This window comes from Anastrepha ludens, chromosome 6 (assembly GCF_028408465.1).
Source record: "Anastrepha ludens isolate Willacy chromosome 6, idAnaLude1.1, whole genome shotgun sequence".
In the NCBI taxonomy this organism is placed as follows: domain Eukaryota; kingdom Metazoa; phylum Arthropoda; class Insecta; order Diptera; family Tephritidae; genus Anastrepha; species Anastrepha ludens.
Genome location: NC_071502.1, coordinates 25,057,962 through 25,075,799, shown reverse-complemented (window position 1 = coordinate 25,075,799; position 17,838 = coordinate 25,057,962). Strand labels below are relative to the sequence as shown.

The 17,838-nt window shown below is 36.2% G+C and overlaps 5 protein-coding genes across 8 annotated transcripts in view; 3 read left to right on the top strand and 2 right to left on the bottom strand.

Moving 5' to 3' along the window:
* Window positions 1–142: 142 nt before the first annotated feature.
* LOC128866412 (vacuolar protein sorting-associated protein 51 homolog) lies at window positions 143–2,966 on the top strand. The gene is made up of 9 exons (XM_054107120.1): window positions 143–318; window positions 409–1,035; window positions 1,096–1,220; window positions 1,274–1,779; window positions 1,841–1,968; window positions 2,026–2,172; window positions 2,237–2,599; window positions 2,663–2,775; window positions 2,850–2,966. The coding sequence occupies exons 1-9, from the start codon at window positions 238–240 to the stop codon at window positions 2,956–2,958; spliced, it is 2,199 nt and encodes a 732-aa protein (XP_053963095.1). The 5' UTR covers window positions 143–237; the 3' UTR covers window positions 2,959–2,966.
* Window positions 2,967–3,192: 226 nt separating this feature from the next.
* LOC128866413 (transcription factor grauzone) lies at window positions 3,193–5,690 on the bottom strand. The gene is made up of 6 exons (XM_054107121.1): window positions 5,427–5,690; window positions 4,924–5,356; window positions 4,365–4,860; window positions 4,106–4,300; window positions 3,667–4,042; window positions 3,193–3,598 (listed from the first exon to the last, which is right to left on the bottom strand). The coding sequence occupies exons 1-6, from the start codon at window positions 5,535–5,537 to the stop codon at window positions 3,209–3,211; spliced, it is 2,001 nt and encodes a 666-aa protein (XP_053963096.1). The 5' UTR covers window positions 5,538–5,690; the 3' UTR covers window positions 3,193–3,208.
* Window positions 5,691–7,375: 1,685 nt separating this feature from the next.
* On the top strand, window positions 7,376–11,213 carry LOC128866551 (U2 snRNP-associated SURP motif-containing protein). Its single transcript, XM_054107374.1, has 13 exons — window positions 7,376–7,486; window positions 7,545–7,661; window positions 7,724–7,817; window positions 7,874–8,066; window positions 8,123–8,285; window positions 8,357–8,746; window positions 8,808–8,851; window positions 8,910–9,242; window positions 9,323–9,565; window positions 9,636–9,819; window positions 9,889–10,135; window positions 10,203–10,594; window positions 10,667–11,213. Exons 1-13 carry the CDS (start codon window positions 7,481–7,483, stop codon window positions 11,120–11,122), a joined length of 2,862 nt encoding a protein of 953 aa, XP_053963349.1. The 5' UTR covers window positions 7,376–7,480; the 3' UTR covers window positions 11,123–11,213.
* A 12-nt stretch (window positions 11,214–11,225) lies between these two features.
* Window positions 11,226–13,465, bottom strand: LOC128866552 (cyclin-Q). Of its 2 annotated transcripts, none has more exons than XM_054107377.1 (6): window positions 13,282–13,465; window positions 12,539–12,724; window positions 12,332–12,476; window positions 11,941–12,159; window positions 11,639–11,872; window positions 11,226–11,573 (listed from the first exon to the last, which is right to left on the bottom strand). In XM_054107377.1, exons 2-6 carry the CDS (start codon window positions 12,619–12,621, stop codon window positions 11,478–11,480), a joined length of 777 nt encoding a protein of 258 aa, XP_053963352.1. In that variant the 5' UTR covers window positions 12,622–12,724; window positions 13,282–13,465; the 3' UTR covers window positions 11,226–11,477. The 2 variants fall into 2 exon arrangements, with proteins under 2 accessions (XP_053963352.1, XP_053963351.1); XM_054107376.1 differs by having other exon boundaries at window positions 13,351–13,465.
* A 3,279-nt stretch (window positions 13,466–16,744) lies between these two features.
* LOC128868744 (uncharacterized) overlaps window positions 16,745–17,838 on the top strand; it is a 47,808-nt gene continuing 46,714 nt past the window's right edge. Inside the window, exon 1 of one of the 3 annotated variants that reach the window (XM_054111188.1) lies at window positions 16,745–16,843. The gene's annotated coding sequence lies outside the window, so the exon portion shown is untranslated. The other 2 variants (XM_054111191.1, XM_054111189.1) reach the window with 2 other exon arrangements.

Here is a 17,838-nt window from a genome sequence, read left to right as displayed (position 1 = left end):
GCCTTGACTTGGAGACTCCATACTTACACAAACGTTCACTTGCATTCTACTGTATTTTCATATGAAAACATTTTATATTTGCCAATTAAACATAAAAAGCACACTCTGTATACAGCATAAATATATATATATGTCTAAGTATATGGCACATCTCGAACAGCTGATAGACAACAATTCACTTAAAATTGCATTTTGTAGATTTGCTCTAATTTACAGCTCTCTAATTATTGTTGAAAGATGACGGAAAAAGCAGCAAATCCATATGATATGGATAGTTCCACATTCGACGCCGAAAAGTATTTGGAGAAGTTACTCAAGGTAATTAAGTAGTTGCTGCTTGTAGATTCAATTCCAATTCTAGTTTACTTTCTCACACAAATTCTTATTTTCTTGTTTATTGGTACGCAGGATTGCACTTTAAAGCAGATCATGGACACTGAAACGGCAGTAATCAAAGACACTCAAACACTACATTCGGACATGCAGACATTGGTCTATGAAAATTACAATAAATTTATCTCGGCGACAGACACTATACGCAAAATGAAAAATGACTTCAAGCAAATGGAGTCGGATATGAACTTACTACGCACAAAAATGAATACAATCACATCATTTAGTGAGCAGATTACTGACACGTTGCAAGGCACTCGATCGCAACTATGCCGTCTATCCGAAAAGCACTCTCTACTTAAAAGATTGCAGTTTTTATCTTCGTTACCAGCAAAATTAAAGAGTCTTATTGAGGAGCAAAATTATGCACAAGCAGTTCAAGACTATTTACATGCACAAAAAGTTTTCGCACAATATGGCCAACAACCTTCGTTTGATGGTATTCAGCGGGACTGTGACGCTATTTTGCTTGACTTGAAGGAGCGTTTGCGGACGGACTTTCAAATGGCTAGCAATACAGCGCAATCATTAAGTGAAATTGGTGAGCTGTTATTGCAGTTGGAGGAAAAGCCATCTGATTTAGCTAATGAGATGTTGACATGTGCGTCAAAGCGTTTGCACGAACAAATTGTGCTGCTGCAAGTATAAAATGCAATAATGTACAATGAAACAAAAAACCTATTTTAATTTTTTTTTTATAAGGATCAAACTGAACGCGATATGATTGAATTTGTGGATATGGGCATAGAAGGATTCCTTAATGACTTGACTTTAGTAGTTACTTCGTTCTTTGACATGTTTGTTGCAAAGAGCCATGACAAGGAAAGGTAAGCCTACTATAAATATCTATACAATTTGTTTAGAAAATTTGTCATTCCAGCGATGATTTCCAATTGCATGCTTTGAGCCAATTAAATATATTTCTAAATCAAAATGTCGACAAATACTTGACGCTCGTGCAAGATCGTGTTGAATCGGACATAGGCTTTGGTGATACGCAAATAATGTTGCGCGCACTGGATCGCCTCCACCGACGTCTGCTGGCCATGCGCAATATTTGTCGCGGGTTGGATATACAACGCAACACAATAGACATCATAATCGCAGCAGCACATCAACTTTGCGAGGTCCACACCAAAACTTTGAAAGACCACTTCTCCGATAGTCTCAGCTCAGTGCGATTGGCATTGGTATCCGCTAAAAGTGACAGTAATAGCTCTAACTTAAATGAATTAATCACCAATTTGTACATCTCTATGGTGGAGAAGGTGAAAGGAGTACTACAAGATTTATTGGTATTTCTGCAGACCGACTGGTCTTTCAATATTAAGGCAGAATACAAAAGAGATCTATGCGTGGAAGGCATACGGGAAAACTTGTTAATTGGTTAGTATGGCAATTATGTAATTACATTTGAAATCTTATAATATAAAATGTGTGTTTTCAGGCTTTATGCGCCACATTTCGAGCGTTATGTGTTCTTTCGCCGACGCTTCAAGTTCAAGCCCCCCTAATCTTCTGTTAGTTTTGTCAAAAACTTGTCTCGAAATGGAACAAAATGGTGTACACACACTGGTAATTATGCAATGACGTTTTCCAATAAGTGACTCCTTTACGTGCTATAAAATTTAGATTACTTTGGTTGACGACTTATATGAAATCGATTCGGAGAATAGTGCAATATTAACACATGAAACTGAAATGTGCGCAGAAATGCGCGAGACTGCTCAAACACTACTTGATGCGTATGTGCGTTTGCAGGGTACAAATATTTCACAGGTATATCAATACTTATGCATAAATTGTTCACTTGTACCGCCGGTAAACCATCTGCAAATTTCAGATGCTTCGTAAAAGTGTTGAAACACGCGATTGGCTAAATTGTCTCGAGCCGCGTTCAGTGCGAGCTGTAATGAAACGCGTTGTGGAGGAACTCGGCTCTATTGAGTCTGTTGTTGCCAGTCTTTATGAGGCGGGTGTGCGCACGACAGCCAGCAGCGATTCAAGCCGCAAGACCCACTTCAGCACTTTAACCACATCTAAACAGCAGTATCGCTCCAATTGGTCTAATTATACACCATCACAATTGGAGTCTAGTTATGTCTCGAATATTCATCGTTTATTTTCGGAGCGTGTTGACATTTTTACCAACGTGGATTTTTCGAAAGTTTCGATTGTGACTGGAATTATAAAAATTGGCTTAAAGGTAAATGAGTTTTAATTTCGCTTGAAAATTATTTTAATGGAGTTACTCGCAATGCCTATGCAGACGCTTTTGGAATGTGTGCGTTTACGCACATTTAGTAAATTTGGTCTACAACAAGTACAAGTGGATACCCATTATTTGCAAATGAACCTTTGGCGTTTCGTAACAGACGAGAAGTTAGTATAAAAAAGCAACATCATGGAAAGTCGATAGCTTTTTAAATTCATTTTTACAATTTTTATTTTTTCAGTCTTGTAAATTTTTTGCTGGATGAGATACTCGGCTCGGCAGTACATCGCTGCTTGGAATCTATACTGATGGAGCCGAATGCCGTTGAAATTATATGCGAGCGTGGTTAGTATAATTTGATATCTGGTATAGAAATGTGATTATGAATTAGTATATTATGCATAAGATGTTATACATTCAACATTTTGACTTTTTATAAACGCTAGAAATTCACTTAGTTTTCAACTATCTATTCCATGCCTATGCTAGCGTAATTATGGACAAAAACGAACACATGATTTTAAAGGATATTCTATAAATGTATTTAAAATGAATATGCAAATAAAAAGGAAATAAAATTACAAACGCTAATAATATATTTTAATTAATGGTAAAAACTATACTGTTTTCATTAGTATTCCCATCCTCGTCGTTGTCACTGAAACCCTCCTCAGTTGTCACCAATATATTGTGTGTTTCGCGTCCATCGTCTGATTTAATAAGAATCACTTGCGGCAAGGAATCATCACTGCTGTTATCTAAATTTGATTTGTATTGCTTTTCTTCCGTTTTAGAGTCTGTTGCATCCTCTTTCCCATCAGCAGGAATAACAGGTTTGGCGGCGTTTTCGCGTCGCTGTTTGCGCGTCTCTTCAAACTCTTTTGGGTGCATTTTTTTGCGATGCGAATGCATATTCGCATTGGAATTAAAAGTTTTTGGGCAGTGCGGACAACTGTACAAAACCTCGCCAGTGTGCATGGTCATATGTTCCTGTAGAGAATTTATAAATTTACAAATAGATATTATAACAACTCGTTGTGAGGATGCTTCAGTTGTACCTTCAAAGTGATGGCTTTCTTAAAAGCCTTCTTGCAAACACTGCACTCGAATGCGCGCGCAGATTTATGTACATACCGCTGATGGCTGAGGAGAGCACTACGATTTGGTGCCACCTTACCACAAATACTACAAACGTGCACTGTTCCGTCATCGTTATGACGTCGTTTATGTTTTTGCAAACTGTACTTATCTTTATGCCAGGACCCGCATTTATCGCATTGGACCTTTGGCAATACAATGCCGGAGTGTTCTAATTGGTGGCGCGCAAAGGCTGTGCGGCCTCGTATAACCTTCGCACAAACATCACACATAGTGGCCCCATAGCCCGAGTGCATTGTCTTCATATGTGTGCCGAGCCAGTTGTATGAGGCAAACCTTTAAAATATGCAAAGAATTCGACTTAAAAAATAATAATTAGATTTTAAATTTACTATATACCCCCTATTGCAGACTTCACAGATGTGTTTACGTTCTTCATGAATAAGGCGGTGTTGTTCGAGGATATAGGGGCGCGCAAATCGCTTGGGGCAATGCTCACATTGGTATTGCTTTTCTTCTTCAGGCTGGTGTTTGATCAAGAAATGATTCCGCATGCATTGTTTGTCCGCAAATGTTTTGTCACACGACTCACATCTACAGAGAATTAGAACATAGAATATTTGAACTTTAAAATTCCAAATGCCGCAAATACGTGTACCTGTAACAATCCGGATTTATATGTTTTTCAATATGCCCCACCAGCAGTGCGCGTTTGTTGAACTTTTTATTGCAACAAGTTGCATATCCTTTACACTGGTGCATTTTTTCCATATGCTTGCGCAATTGGGAAAAGGTCGGCTGCTCGGATGCACAGATGTCACAAATTAAGCGAATGCATTGCGCAATTTTTTCATCGATTTGTCGCATTCGTTCCTCGTAACTTTCTTGTTGGGAATCATCTCCTTCGTTTGAATTCTTCTTTGATTTTGACTTTTCTTTTTTCGGCGACTCATCGTCAGTGGTTTCAGATCTAAGTTTCGGTGGCCGTCCGCGTCGTTTCTTATTTCCTATAGAATTTTCAGTTTCTGCTTTTTTCTCCTCATCGGGATTTATTGGTGCATCAATATTTGAACTGCTTTTGTTGTGCTCCGAGTTCTTTTTTGTATTCGAGCGAGTGACCCGCAGCTTTTTTTCAGGTGGCAAAGCAAGTGCATCTGCAATTAATCATAGAATATCTGTCAGGTAAAAAAGCACTATGTGAAAATAAACTAAAGTACCTTCGCTTTCTTCAACAAGACCCATCACATCTTCTATAAAAGATTCACTGTAAATAGAGCGTTCATCATCGTTCCATAACAGTTCGTTCTTAAGCAACTTCGGTTCCTCGTGGTTTTCCTCATCGGTAGTCGACTTATTTTGGTTAGGGGTTTCGAATGAATCGTCTACTATTTTCTCTTTTTCTCCACCACTCTCAGTTTTGGATAGTGTGGTTGATAAGCTTGTTTGTAACCATTCATCGACTACCTTCTCGTCACTAACCGAATAACTATGTTGCTTACGGCCCCTTGGTGCAACATCACTCTTCAATAAAAATCGTTCGGTTAGTAGACGATGAGCCTCTTCCACACCTAAGTAAAACTCATTGAAGTTGGATACGCTAATCCAACAGGAATTGCATATTGCTGTTGATATGGGGTCGTCGCTTCTTGGCTTGGTGGTAGAACCAAAGTAAAAGGCATTACAATTCAAGCTTCATGATCCTGTCATTTTATGAACTTACCTCGAACCAAAAGTGTTTAGCCAGCACAGCGGCCACATTTAATTCAGTGCCTATTTCGTCGAAAATGTTTATTACCTCGGTAATATCTTTTAGACACAATCGACAAATCATTATTTTTTTGTATGAATATATTCACAACGCATTGAAAAATAAAACATTGGCAACTAATAAATAAACAAGTGGAAGTTTCACAGCAGTAGTAAACAAAAAATCACAAAATACTATATAAATGCATTGCTACGTGATATGAGTGCTTAAGCTTAATAACACCTTGACTATACTTTCAATTAACTTCGAAATTCGATGAAATACGATAATAAATCGATATTTATATTTTTCCATTCCGATATTTTTTCCTCGATTTTTTTTCATGGACTTTTTTAATGTATTTGATCCTGAGTTTTGGATCGAATTTTCTAAGAAATAATAACAAATTTGTGATATATGCATATAGCAGAAAATCATCTAATCAATGGTATTTTCCAAGGCGCATTCAATAAAGGGGGCGGCACTAGACCAACAACAATGTTTTGTGCGTTTGATTGGCAAAGCAAAGTAATGGCGAAGTAGAAAACAAAAAAATGAATTCGCCTTGTTTCATTCTAGGCTGACAGCGACATGGACACGGCAAAAGAAAAAAAAAATTCAGCTGATTTACCGATACCACCTTTAAAGATTTACCTTGGTATTTTCTTTTCTCGCAAAATGTCGCATTGATATCGCCCTGCGCCAGAGCTGCAAAGTTTTGATTTCTTTTCTCAAACTGTTACAAGTTGAGTAGGCGAATGTGTGGCATTTTCTATCCTCTACAAAAAGTGAGAGTTTGTAGCTGGTTTTTATTTATTGTGTGCAAAAGTTCTTTGAAATAGTTTCACGAAAACCTTGATTGTTACGAAAGAGCGGAAATATATCGTTCGATTTTATAATATTTGATTTATATATCTTCTGTATATTAAATATGTAATTTGTGGAAGTGTTGAACTTTTGTTGGTCTATTCTCATATGAAATACGAAATATTTTCACAAGGGATGTGCCAATATCTTACTTACCATACAATAGGGAGGGAAACTTATAATAAACATATATCACAATCCTCAAATTTTTGCTACAGCGGCAATATTTTCAATTAAATGGTCCAGACGAATGTGCAATCGTAAGTAGAGTTGCTGATATTTAATTTCATTTCTTTATTATTAAGTCTACAGTTTGTCAATAATATCTTTGATCGAGAATTCCAACAACAAATAAAAAAGCAAATAAAAAATGTGTACACACATTTACTAAATAAACACACACATTACAAAAGCAACAACAAAAATAGATGTTTACTCTATTTAAAAAGTGTCAAAAAAATCTTTACATAACTGATCTACCTCGTTGACCTCTGGACTGGAGGATTATCTTCTCAAAAAGACCTAAGTGGCTTAAGCAACTTAGATAGAGGAACGAAATCAAATGCAGATATCACAATGGACCTTAGGGCCGCCGAGTGTCTTGCCGTAGACAAGCAACCTGGCTAACCTAACCTAACTTAGGTCAATGATTATAAAATCTTACAGGCTACAAGTACGGAAAAATTGTATTGCTCATGTACTTTTTAAACTCTACTTTTTCACAACTTTAAAATTTTTTTTTATATGAGAACATGCTTGTAAATAGTTTTTTTTTCTTATTGGCAATATCTGGAAATAAAAATTTATCCGGTAAAAACTTGCACTTCAATTCAATATTAAATGTGACGTTGCCCCTTAATTATTCTTTCTTGTTGGTTTTTTTTTGTATAAAACTTCTAAACAGAGCTTTTGCCGGTGGCAGCAATCTTTTCTTGCTGTGGACTTCTGCTAGAGTGAGAGTTCTTCGCTAGATATATTCGTGTTGTTCCGATAGCGCATGCATGATTGCCGGCGCAAAGATGTCGATATATTGATACAAAAACTCGCACATATGCTTCTATTATTGCGAATGGCATATTCAATTAAAAGCAGAACGTTTTTCATAGTGCAAATGCAGAAATTTCCTTGAATTTATGAATTGAATAGTTTTGTTTGCTAAAATGAAGGTAATATATAAGTTTTTTTTAAGTTTTACGTGAATATTAAAATAAATTCATTCTTTAGCGTATCAGCGAAAAGAAACTGGAGGCGTTTGCCGTTGGGAACATGGGCAAACGCACTTTGTCCAAAAAAGAATTAGAAGAACAGAAGAAAAAAGAGGATGAGGCAGCGGCGGCCCATGTAAGGCTTTTATATGAAAAAATGTAATGAAAAGATATATATGAAATACTGTGTTTTGACAGGTGTTTAAAGAGTTCGTTGAAACTTTCCAAGAATCCCCCAGTGCCTCGTCTAAAGTTTGGGTGAAGGCAGGTACATACGATGCCGGCTCGCGACGTAAGTATGCAGATGTGTACGCAAGTTTATTTAATGCCCTTAACTCACTTTCTAAGGCGAGGATAATCGAGAGAAGGGCAAGTTATACAAGCCCGGATCAAAGCTGGACGAAAAAAGTGCTGCAGAAAAAGCTCAAGAATATGCCAAAATGCTAGCTTCCGATCTCAAAAAGGATTCAGTTCCACTTAAAAAGAAGAGCCAGGAAAAGAAAAAGAGCAATTTGGAATTATTTAAAGAAGAATTGAGACAGTAAGTTTGAAAACAAAAAAATGTAATAAATTAAAAAAATGTATGGTAATTAACAGAATACAAGAGGAACGTGAAGAGCGTCATAAATATAAACATTTAGCTGGCCAGGCGGTAGTACAACAAGTCGTTGAAACTGCACCAGAAGCACGGGAAACCGGATCTTTTGATACTGGGGACCCTAATACAACTAATCTATATTTGGGAAACCTCAGTCCTAAGGTATTTATGTAGTATATTCAAATATAATTTTTTATAACTATATATGCATTTGTTTTTTTTTATTTATAAAGATCTCGGAACAACAACTTATGGAGATTTTCGGTCGATATGGCCCCCTTGCTAGTATAAAAATCATGTGGCCCCGCTCTGAGGAGGAAAAACAACGTGGCCGTAATTGTGGCTTTGTAGCTTATATGAGTCGCAAAGATGCCGAAAGAGCACTGAAAACACTAAATGGTCGATACATTATGGGCTATGAAATGCGTTTAGGTTGGGGCAAATCCGTACCTATTATGAATCAACCTATTTTTATACCACCCACGCTTTTGGAGCTAACATTGCCACCACCACCATCCGGTCTACCGTTTAACGCACAACCTCCACCTGCAGATGCGCAAACTTTGCCAAGAATCAACTATAAAGAATATACCACAGATGAAGAGAAAGAGAATATGGAGAAAGTATAGTCTAACCTGTACCATAAGTTAATACTTTATATTAAACTTTTTCTTCCATTTTCAGATTCTTTATAAATCTATCGTGAAAGTATTCATTCCAACCGAAAAGTAAGTTTTAGTAATCACTATAATGGGGTTTGATTAATGTACTCCTATTGAATTTTAGAGCTGTGCTCAATATTATTCACCGCATGATCGAATTTGTCATACGTGAAGGCCCCATGTTTGAGGCATTGATCATGAGTCGAGAAATAGAAAATCCATTATTTTCATTTCTATTCGACAATGAAAGCCCCGCACATATTTATTATCGTTGGAAGCTATTCTCTCTACTGCAAGGCGACACACCCGCAGAATGGAATGAGAAGGAGTTTCGAATGTTCAAAAGCGGTCCGATTTGGAAGCCGCCTATAGCGAACTTTTATACCATGGGCATGCCTGATGAACTGGTCGTTGATCCCGATGCAACTGTTGTACACAAGGGTGCACTTTCAAATGCGTATGTTGCTAAAATACAGATGTCTTAAAAAGTTCAGAAAGTGCCTTCCTAAACACCCTTTAATTTTGTTTTTATTTTAGCCAACGTGATCGGCTAGAAGACCTCTTGCGTCATATTACACCAGAACGCTCGCGTGTAGGTGATGCAATGATATTTTGTATTGAACATGCCGATGCTGCAGATGAAATTTGTGAATGTATCGCCGAATCATTGTCTAACCCAGACACATTGGCATCGAAGAAAATCGCACGTCTCTACCTGATCTCAGATCTTCTGCATAACTGCACTGTAAAAGTCTCAAATGCTTCGTTCTTCAGAAAAGCGTATGTGTTTCTTATTTATAGATATCTTAATCTAAAAAAAAAAAACAAAAACAAAAATATTTTCCCCCAGTATTGAAAAACATTTGGTAGAAGTCTTCGAAAATATGCACAATTTTTTCACATTAATGGAGAGTCGTCTAAAGGCAGAGGGCTTAAAATCACGTGTTATCAAAGTGATACGCGCTTGGGAGGAATGGACAATATATCCTAAAGAATTTTTGGCTAAATTGAAGGGTGTGTTCTTGGGCAAGCAGGTACACAATTAATACACAAATATATGAAGATTACATTTTCTTAAACATCAAATATGTTTAAATACGAAGATTGTGCCATCACCACCACCAGTCGAAGACGTCGTTGAAGAAACGCCCGAAGATATTGATGGTGCTCCAATGTCCGGCGATGAAAAGGATGATGAAGATTTAGATGGCGTGCCATTGGATGGGGCAGCTTTACTGAAGAGCGCGCTGATGCGCGGCCTGCCGGAAGCAATGTCGATCCAGAAAAGCACACCAACGCAGCGAGGCCTAGGCATCGATGAGGAAGATGATGATATCGACGGTGTACCATGTAAATTGCAAAATCGTATGATATCTTTTGAAACATTAAAAGTTGGCATTTTTTTTTTAATTTCCAGTGGACGAAGATATCGATGGCATACCTTTGGAGAAACTGCCACCTGAGCTTAGTGACTCTCAGTTGAAAGCTAATGCAAAAGGCGGCGCATTTATACCATCAAAGTGGGAAACAGTTGATCCCGAACAAGTTGAAGCACAGGCAATTACCACTAGCAAATGGGATACACTGGATCCGCCGCAAGCACCAAAGTTCTATGACTCTAGCGACGACGAGCAGAATAATAGCAATATTGCACAGAATTACGATGATGATAAACGCACAAAGTTGCGTGAAATTGAAGTGAAAACGATGCAATATCAAGACGAGTTGGAAGCGGGCATGCGACAACTAAAATCTGGCTGGACCATAAGTGAGCAAGTGGAGCATTTTAGGCGAAAGCTGCTGAAAAAGGTGGACCATGCAAATATATTTTCTTTTTTTAGCATTTTATATAATTGCTTTTTTCTGTTTTTTGCTTTGTAGGATAACGATGCGACGGATTCTCCGCTCACTTTTGTGAATACAAAAGACAATCGGCGTGGCAGTGAATCTCCGGATAGTACAAGTAAGCGTGCGCGACGCCTTAAACGGTCACCATCGCCGGTACAATATCAAAGCAGCAGCTCGCGTTCTTCACCAGCACGATCCAGCTGCAAGCGCTCACGTTCGCCATACACCACACGGCGCGAGATTTCACCTGCTTCTAGCAGCACGCGGAGCGCTAAAACCTCAAGACGCAATCGATCACGATCGCCTTCAGACTCGCCAAAACGGTACGCTGAACGTACATCGTACCTATCAAAGTCAACTCGCTACGAAAATTCACCACGTCCGCGTAGATCACCTTCGCCCGGGTACAGTTCATCGCGTTCGTTGAAACGTGATGACCGAGAGCGCGAACATCGCAGCGAGAAACATAAAAGCAGGCATAAGCATTAGATTCAGCATTAGTCTAGTAGAAATCATTTTATAATTACGCTAGGGTTATATTGCATGTCTCCTTAACAAATAAAAATATTAATAATGATATTAAATACATATGTATGTATGTAAATAAGGTTTTATTAAATCAAAATTATACGTAATTAACTTCATTTACAGCGTAGTATGGGTTGTATGCAGGTATGCTTTCAATTTTAATGGAATTCAGGTTCAGTGGAGATAAACTAAGATAAGAAGAAGAAACACACCAAAGCCAATTCTATAGCTTGAAGAATTTCCCTATCACAAATTCGAATATACTTGTATGTACGTATCTACGTTTGCTGGAGCTGATTGTTGTCCATCAATCATTTTAAACACTGTTGATTTCACTTTCTTGCTTGTAAGTTTCTATTATGTCCTCAATAATCTCCCAATGTTTTTCCTTTGTCAAATCGGTAACAAACGGCTGAAAGTGTGGTTTTCTGACTTAATTCTTACATTCTTAATAAAAAGTTATATGACAAAACTTACAGCATACCACATAGAAGCATCGTCAGATTCATCGGCCAGAGGGACTTGCACGCCATATGTCTGCAGGGCTAGTGAAAGGCAGCATATGGCCACGTGTGATGGCTTATGAGATAAAATTTTTGGGCTATGATGAAAATCTTGCAGAAAAGATGCAGCAGCCTTTGCAATTGGCACTGAAGACCAGACAGTGGGGCCTAGCCAAGATTGCAGTGACTTCATGTAATAGAGTAAATACTAGTGGAATTAAGGTAAAAGCAAAAGTGTTAGTTTTATGTGGTAATTTTCGTACGCTACATTAGTACCTTATGTGGATGTTCAATATTCAAATCAAACTTCAAGACGCGCGCAATTAGTAACTCCGCTTGTACTATAGCATCACGTATCGACCAGTATTCATCTCCCAATTCTAGCGGTTGAGAGCCACGATTCAGTGTACTATGAGCGACATTGATAACATCACGAATCTTTACAGGATCATCTTTAATTTTGCCGGCCAAGTACAATGCAGAAGCGGCAATAAGCTGTAGAAAACGTTGACCAGCATAAAGTGTAAATTTGAAAATAGTTAAAAGATAAATTCAAAAATATTTGTATAAAAAATATATTTAGTTTAAAGTGAGCACTTTGAAGTATGCTCTTACATATGTCCAAGTACATAACTACATTGGACTTACTTGTATTTTTCTAACTTACATATTCATCATAATCAGTGCTGGAAACCTCATTAAAGAAGCGGTGATAAATTATTGCAGCACTTGCTGAGGTCAACGGCTTGATTTGCAATTTGATGGCGCACTCAAACAGGAAACGTGGCACAATACCGTTTTTTTCAATTTTTCTGTTGAATTATTTGAAAAATATAACACAATATGCATATTTATAAATATATACAATTTGTACCTATAATCTGTAGGTTTTTGTTTCTTTATTTTAATCTCATCAATGCGTTTTTGCACCGACATCACATCCAAGACGTTCTTCATTTTAATTGTAACTAATTTGCAATCTGTGTCTTATATTACCAAAACAGCAGTCGGGTTTAGTAGTAAAGTAGAGCAGATATTGTCTTCTTGTTGGAAAATGTGCCTAAAATTTAAAAGAAATATTACTACGTTCCTATTGTATATCAAATGCGTGCAGAAAGTGGAAAACTAATGCGAGGGATTTGAGCATCTTTGAAATTTGACTAGCAACCAAACCGGTTAGGTGACATCAATGAAAGTAACCAATCACTAATATATTTATTTTTTGAGGTCGGCGTCTACACACACGCACGTTTGTAAAGTCTTTAATAAATAAAATAAAAAAAATGTTTGTAATAGAAGAACTGGTGGAAAAGAAAGGAGTGTGGTGGGAGGACCATCTGTAATGCATTTGGTTTTAAAAATTAGAAGATCTGTATCAAGCAATATTGTGCATTAAAAAAGAAATTCTATTTCCATTTCACTTCATACATCGATGATTTCAAATCAGTTTCACCCTTTTTCATATCCACATAAATAAAAACTGACAATATCTTTAGTCAAATAGTAGATATTAGCATTACACATGGTACGTGTATACACGTTTACAACCCCCCTTTCCACCCACGTCATATAAATGAGAAACTTTTGAGCATTCAGTCTACAGAAGTATTTACATACACTTTTAATTCAATGCAAATATCCTCTATTGATCACTTCTGCAAAGATAGTATTTCTTCTTAAACTTACTAGCAATATAAGTTGAAAGTTAGATGCACACATAAAGTGAATTACTGAATATCGTTAACTACAGGCCGGGACTCCAAAAAATTATCGTATGCCGTAAGGCGAATTCATAGAAGGTGACTTCGGTAGAGCAACAATAACATAGGGATACCAGAATGATAGACGAATGCGCCTTTCGTATTCGCCGTGTCGTAAGAGCCCATGAATAAACCAGCAAAAGGAAGGGGAATTATGCTGAAAACAGTGAACACCGCACGCAGTCCCTTACTGCAATCCCTTACCGTGCACAAAAACTCACCTCTGAGTTCTTTTAATTACATATTTACACAATTGTGTGTGTATGTGTTTGGTTGTATCGACACAATGTTGCCATTGATATTTTTGCTTACACACTTTTTCACACATCCGCGTTATCAATTAAAATTTTTCATTGTTTAATAAACCAAAGCCAAAAACCAACAAATGCAAATAGTTCATTTATCTTTAATTAACATTATTCAACAGTATTTTTAAGCTATTTCAACAAAAATTATCATTTTTCTAAGTTCATTTTGTAAATGGTTTCGAAATGTACTGCTTGGCAACACTGTGTGGTGAGAGAGCAATCAGCTGAGTCAGTATTACGGGATTTTTTTAAAAATCGTGAAATAAAATCTACGGTACTACGATACGGAAGGAAGGAACTTTTCATTTACATGGGGTTCTCATTAGTTTGATCGGAACAGCTGAGTCGGGATTGCGTTTACGGTGCTCACTGTTTTCAGCATTACTTGTTTGTGAAGAAGAAACGTAGGCGAAAGCAATGAAAATTATATACACACACACATACTTTGTTGCCACGGCGTCTTCCGCATAAAAACGCAAACAAACTGAATTTAAAGGTTTTATATTAATTTGTGCTTTCACAATTTAACGCACGGCACTTCGTTTTCATTAGTTTGATTAGTTTAAATCTTTAAATTTAAACTTAACCTTTTAATACTACTTTAAATCATAATATTGCCAAGCCATTCACTGAATTTGCACAAACATATAATTTCTCCTACTTTCGTTTGCTTTGTATTGCGAAGTGACCTGACGTCAGACTTGTCGAAATCGCGAAAAATGAAGTAACTGTTTTTTAATGGCGCCACCTTAGATACTCAATTCGACTTGATATCGATATACAGAATGCAAATCGTTAATCGGCTCTCAGCGAACTCAAAGGAATCAGTTGATTCCGCGAAAATTAAAGTGTATTGTTAGAAATATTTTGATTTCGTGATTTAGTTGTTTGATTGTAAAAATTTGTAGATAAAAAACTTGGCAACAAGAAAGAAGTAGAGAGGGACTTTTGATTTTCAAACCAACAAATCGCAAGAAAACACAAATCGTTTGCTATACCGAAATCACCTTTTGTGGATTCGCCTTGATATGCATTCTTGTATTTGTTTTTTATTAGACTTCACATGCATTCGATAGTTTTTACACTATATTGTGTATCGATGACTTCCGATAATTTGTTGCCAAGCTTGTGAACGTTTGTTCACTCGGAGATTCATGTTGAGTTTGGACAAATTTGGAACCAAAAATAACAGTTTTTCCGAATTTACAAATTGAAAATACTATAAAGTTATTAGATGAGAAATATTTGTTTCGTTGTCGATAAGAGTTATTTCCCACGTTTATTTTTTCTGCTGCTTGGTAACTGTTATATAGGGACATAATTTTTTCGTTGTTAATAAAAATTAACACTGAGATATAACTCTTATTGGCGGACTAAAAAAATATACCTATTATATTGTGATAAAACAAAAAACTGTTATTCCCCTGGGATAAATAATATATATACATATATATGTATAAATAATATATAAAGACAAACTGATATGTACAAAATAACATCTCTGCCCAATTAAATATCAAAGTGAGCCAATAACGCAAAGAAGTATGACAAAAAGACCTTTCTAGCCGAGCTGTTAAATTAAATTTAGAGTGTTATTCAATTACAATAACACAAAGTAAGCATAATAAAATAACTGTTTCTTTGAAATTAATATTTTCTTCATATGTTTTGTGCATACATACATATATAACGACAATGTGTGATGACGAGATGTCTGCACTTACTAAAGTTTTTGTTGAAATCCACAATTTTGAAAACCCTCACAGGTGCTTACCACTGAAGACACGCGCGTATGTTGCTATAACTAACCGAAACCCGATTTCTTCTTTTTGCTCTTTTTAATGAAAGACACGGAGTACTACAACTTAACTCAAGAAATGAATAGACATGCAATTATCGTCGTTATATGTGCCAATCACACCTACTTAGAATTCCTTAATTTTCTTAAGTGCGCCCATTCATGCGATCATTAGGTTCGCCGTGAATTGCAAGCATTAGGCGGCGATACAGAATCGGTTGCAAATGCAAAACACTAACGAGGAAATTTTCACTCAACCATTTGGAGTGACTTCAGCTGCATATATCGAGGTTCTAGAGACCGTAGTTCATCCCTGGATTGGTAGTGTACGTGGTGACATTTTCCAGTAGTACTCTAGTAGTAGTAGAGGAACGAAAAAATGATGATTTTCAATAATTTTTTTTGCCAGTCAATTGCTTTATTTTACAAAAATGAAAAAATTGTATTAATACATCATGTTTCGACTTGACTTTAGCAAAATTAAAAAAAAAAAATTAATAATTGTAAAAGTAATCGGTGTTTGTGTGGAGTCCATTTCTCCAGAAGTCACTTGCGGAAATCATCACAAGTCCTTGGAGATTTATCTAAAATCTATCGGAGAAATTAGCTTTATTAATAGATAATCTTGTGCCTTTTAAAATTAGCAATAAGGCGGCCTCAGGAAATATATTTCAGATTTTCGAGAAAAAAACCGACAATTAATTGTTAAAAAAAAATCAAAATTTTTGAAAAAAATCGTGTTTTTCAAAAGCAGTTTAAGCGGTTTTTAAGTTACAGTGATCACCAGTTCAAAAACATAGCTTTGAGAAAAACACATTTAAAGTTTTGCTATCTATTTATGTAGAGTTATTCGAATTATTTAATTACTTGCACTGTGCCATCTATTTCTAGGCCATATAATCATTCTTCAGCCGTCATAGCAGCTTCCAAAATTTCGATTTACTGTTGCCTACCTAGCATTCATTCAAAATTGTTCGATTTCGATACAATCTTTAGCTTAGGAGTCCGTCTTGTCTTGTCTTAATAACTTGAATAAAAATGCAAAATTTTTCTCTGACCAAAATCTGCTAACGTTATGTAGATATTTTTTCTTTTCTTTTCCATTGTTAAGGATATGATTTGGCAACCACGTTTACTTCATGCATGAATGTAGTTGTGTATGTGGAGCCAGCAGTAAAATCATTATTGATTTTTACATATATACATACCTCGTAGAAGTGTTAACGGCAATTTTGGGCGTTGAAAAAGATTTGTCTGAGAGACAGAACTCTAATAATAATATTAATATTAACAAGTGCAACAAATATATTAAAGTAAGCACCTGCTTATTGCTAAATCGTTTAGAGCTAAAAAGTGTACTGCTTTTAATCCTAGTTAAAGTGCTCGCGTAAGCAAAAATTTAGTTCCGGTTCATTCACGAAATACATAAGTTCATAAAAGAAAACAAAAACAGGCATCTTCTTAAAATATTTCTAAACGTTTCTGAAATGTCTTTACAAATGCTGACCTTTAAAAACGTCCATGAACTGGTGTAAGAAAAATGTTGAAGAAAAGTCATCACTCATCGATAGGATTTGTGAAAATTTGTGAGAGATTATAGCATCTTAAATTGTACAAATTTAAGGCAAAGATACATTCGTACATATGTATGTGTGTATGTATAAATATTTAGATGTACGAAATGTGTTCCCTGCTTGATATAATCTTGAAATAAATATATATAAAGAAATTATGTTTACATTTCATGAACATGATTTAGTAGCAAGCAAAATAAACGTAATGGTCAGGGAAAACGAATAAATATCGAAAATGTAAATAAAAACTGCCGCAATAAAATGTACGCAGAGGTATTTCAACAGCAAAAAAGCAACAATACGAAATTTAAGACAATACATTAAAAATTCGCAAATTTCCCCTTCCGATCGCCGCATGAACGTGGAAAACCCATAGGCTCCAATATTACCCTCAAATTTTTGTTGTCAGTCAACTTTCTCTACAAAAGTTCCATACGTACACATAACAGTATGCATATATGTATGTGAGTGCGTATTTCAGCGTTTTCCAAGTTTTCCATTTGCCGACAAAACACCTGCTGACGAGAAGTAAACAAAGAGAGCGCAACAACGACATCAAAGCAAAGCTATGCCCAATACTCTCATGCTCAGTCAAAGATATGTATTTATGTGTGTTAGTAGACAGTGATTTCTCAGTTATGAAAATACCCAACATTTTTACATGTTCTAAATTTAATGTTATAATCTATTAATTCCAAGGGGAGACACATGAATTCTGCAGAAGCTGTCAAGAG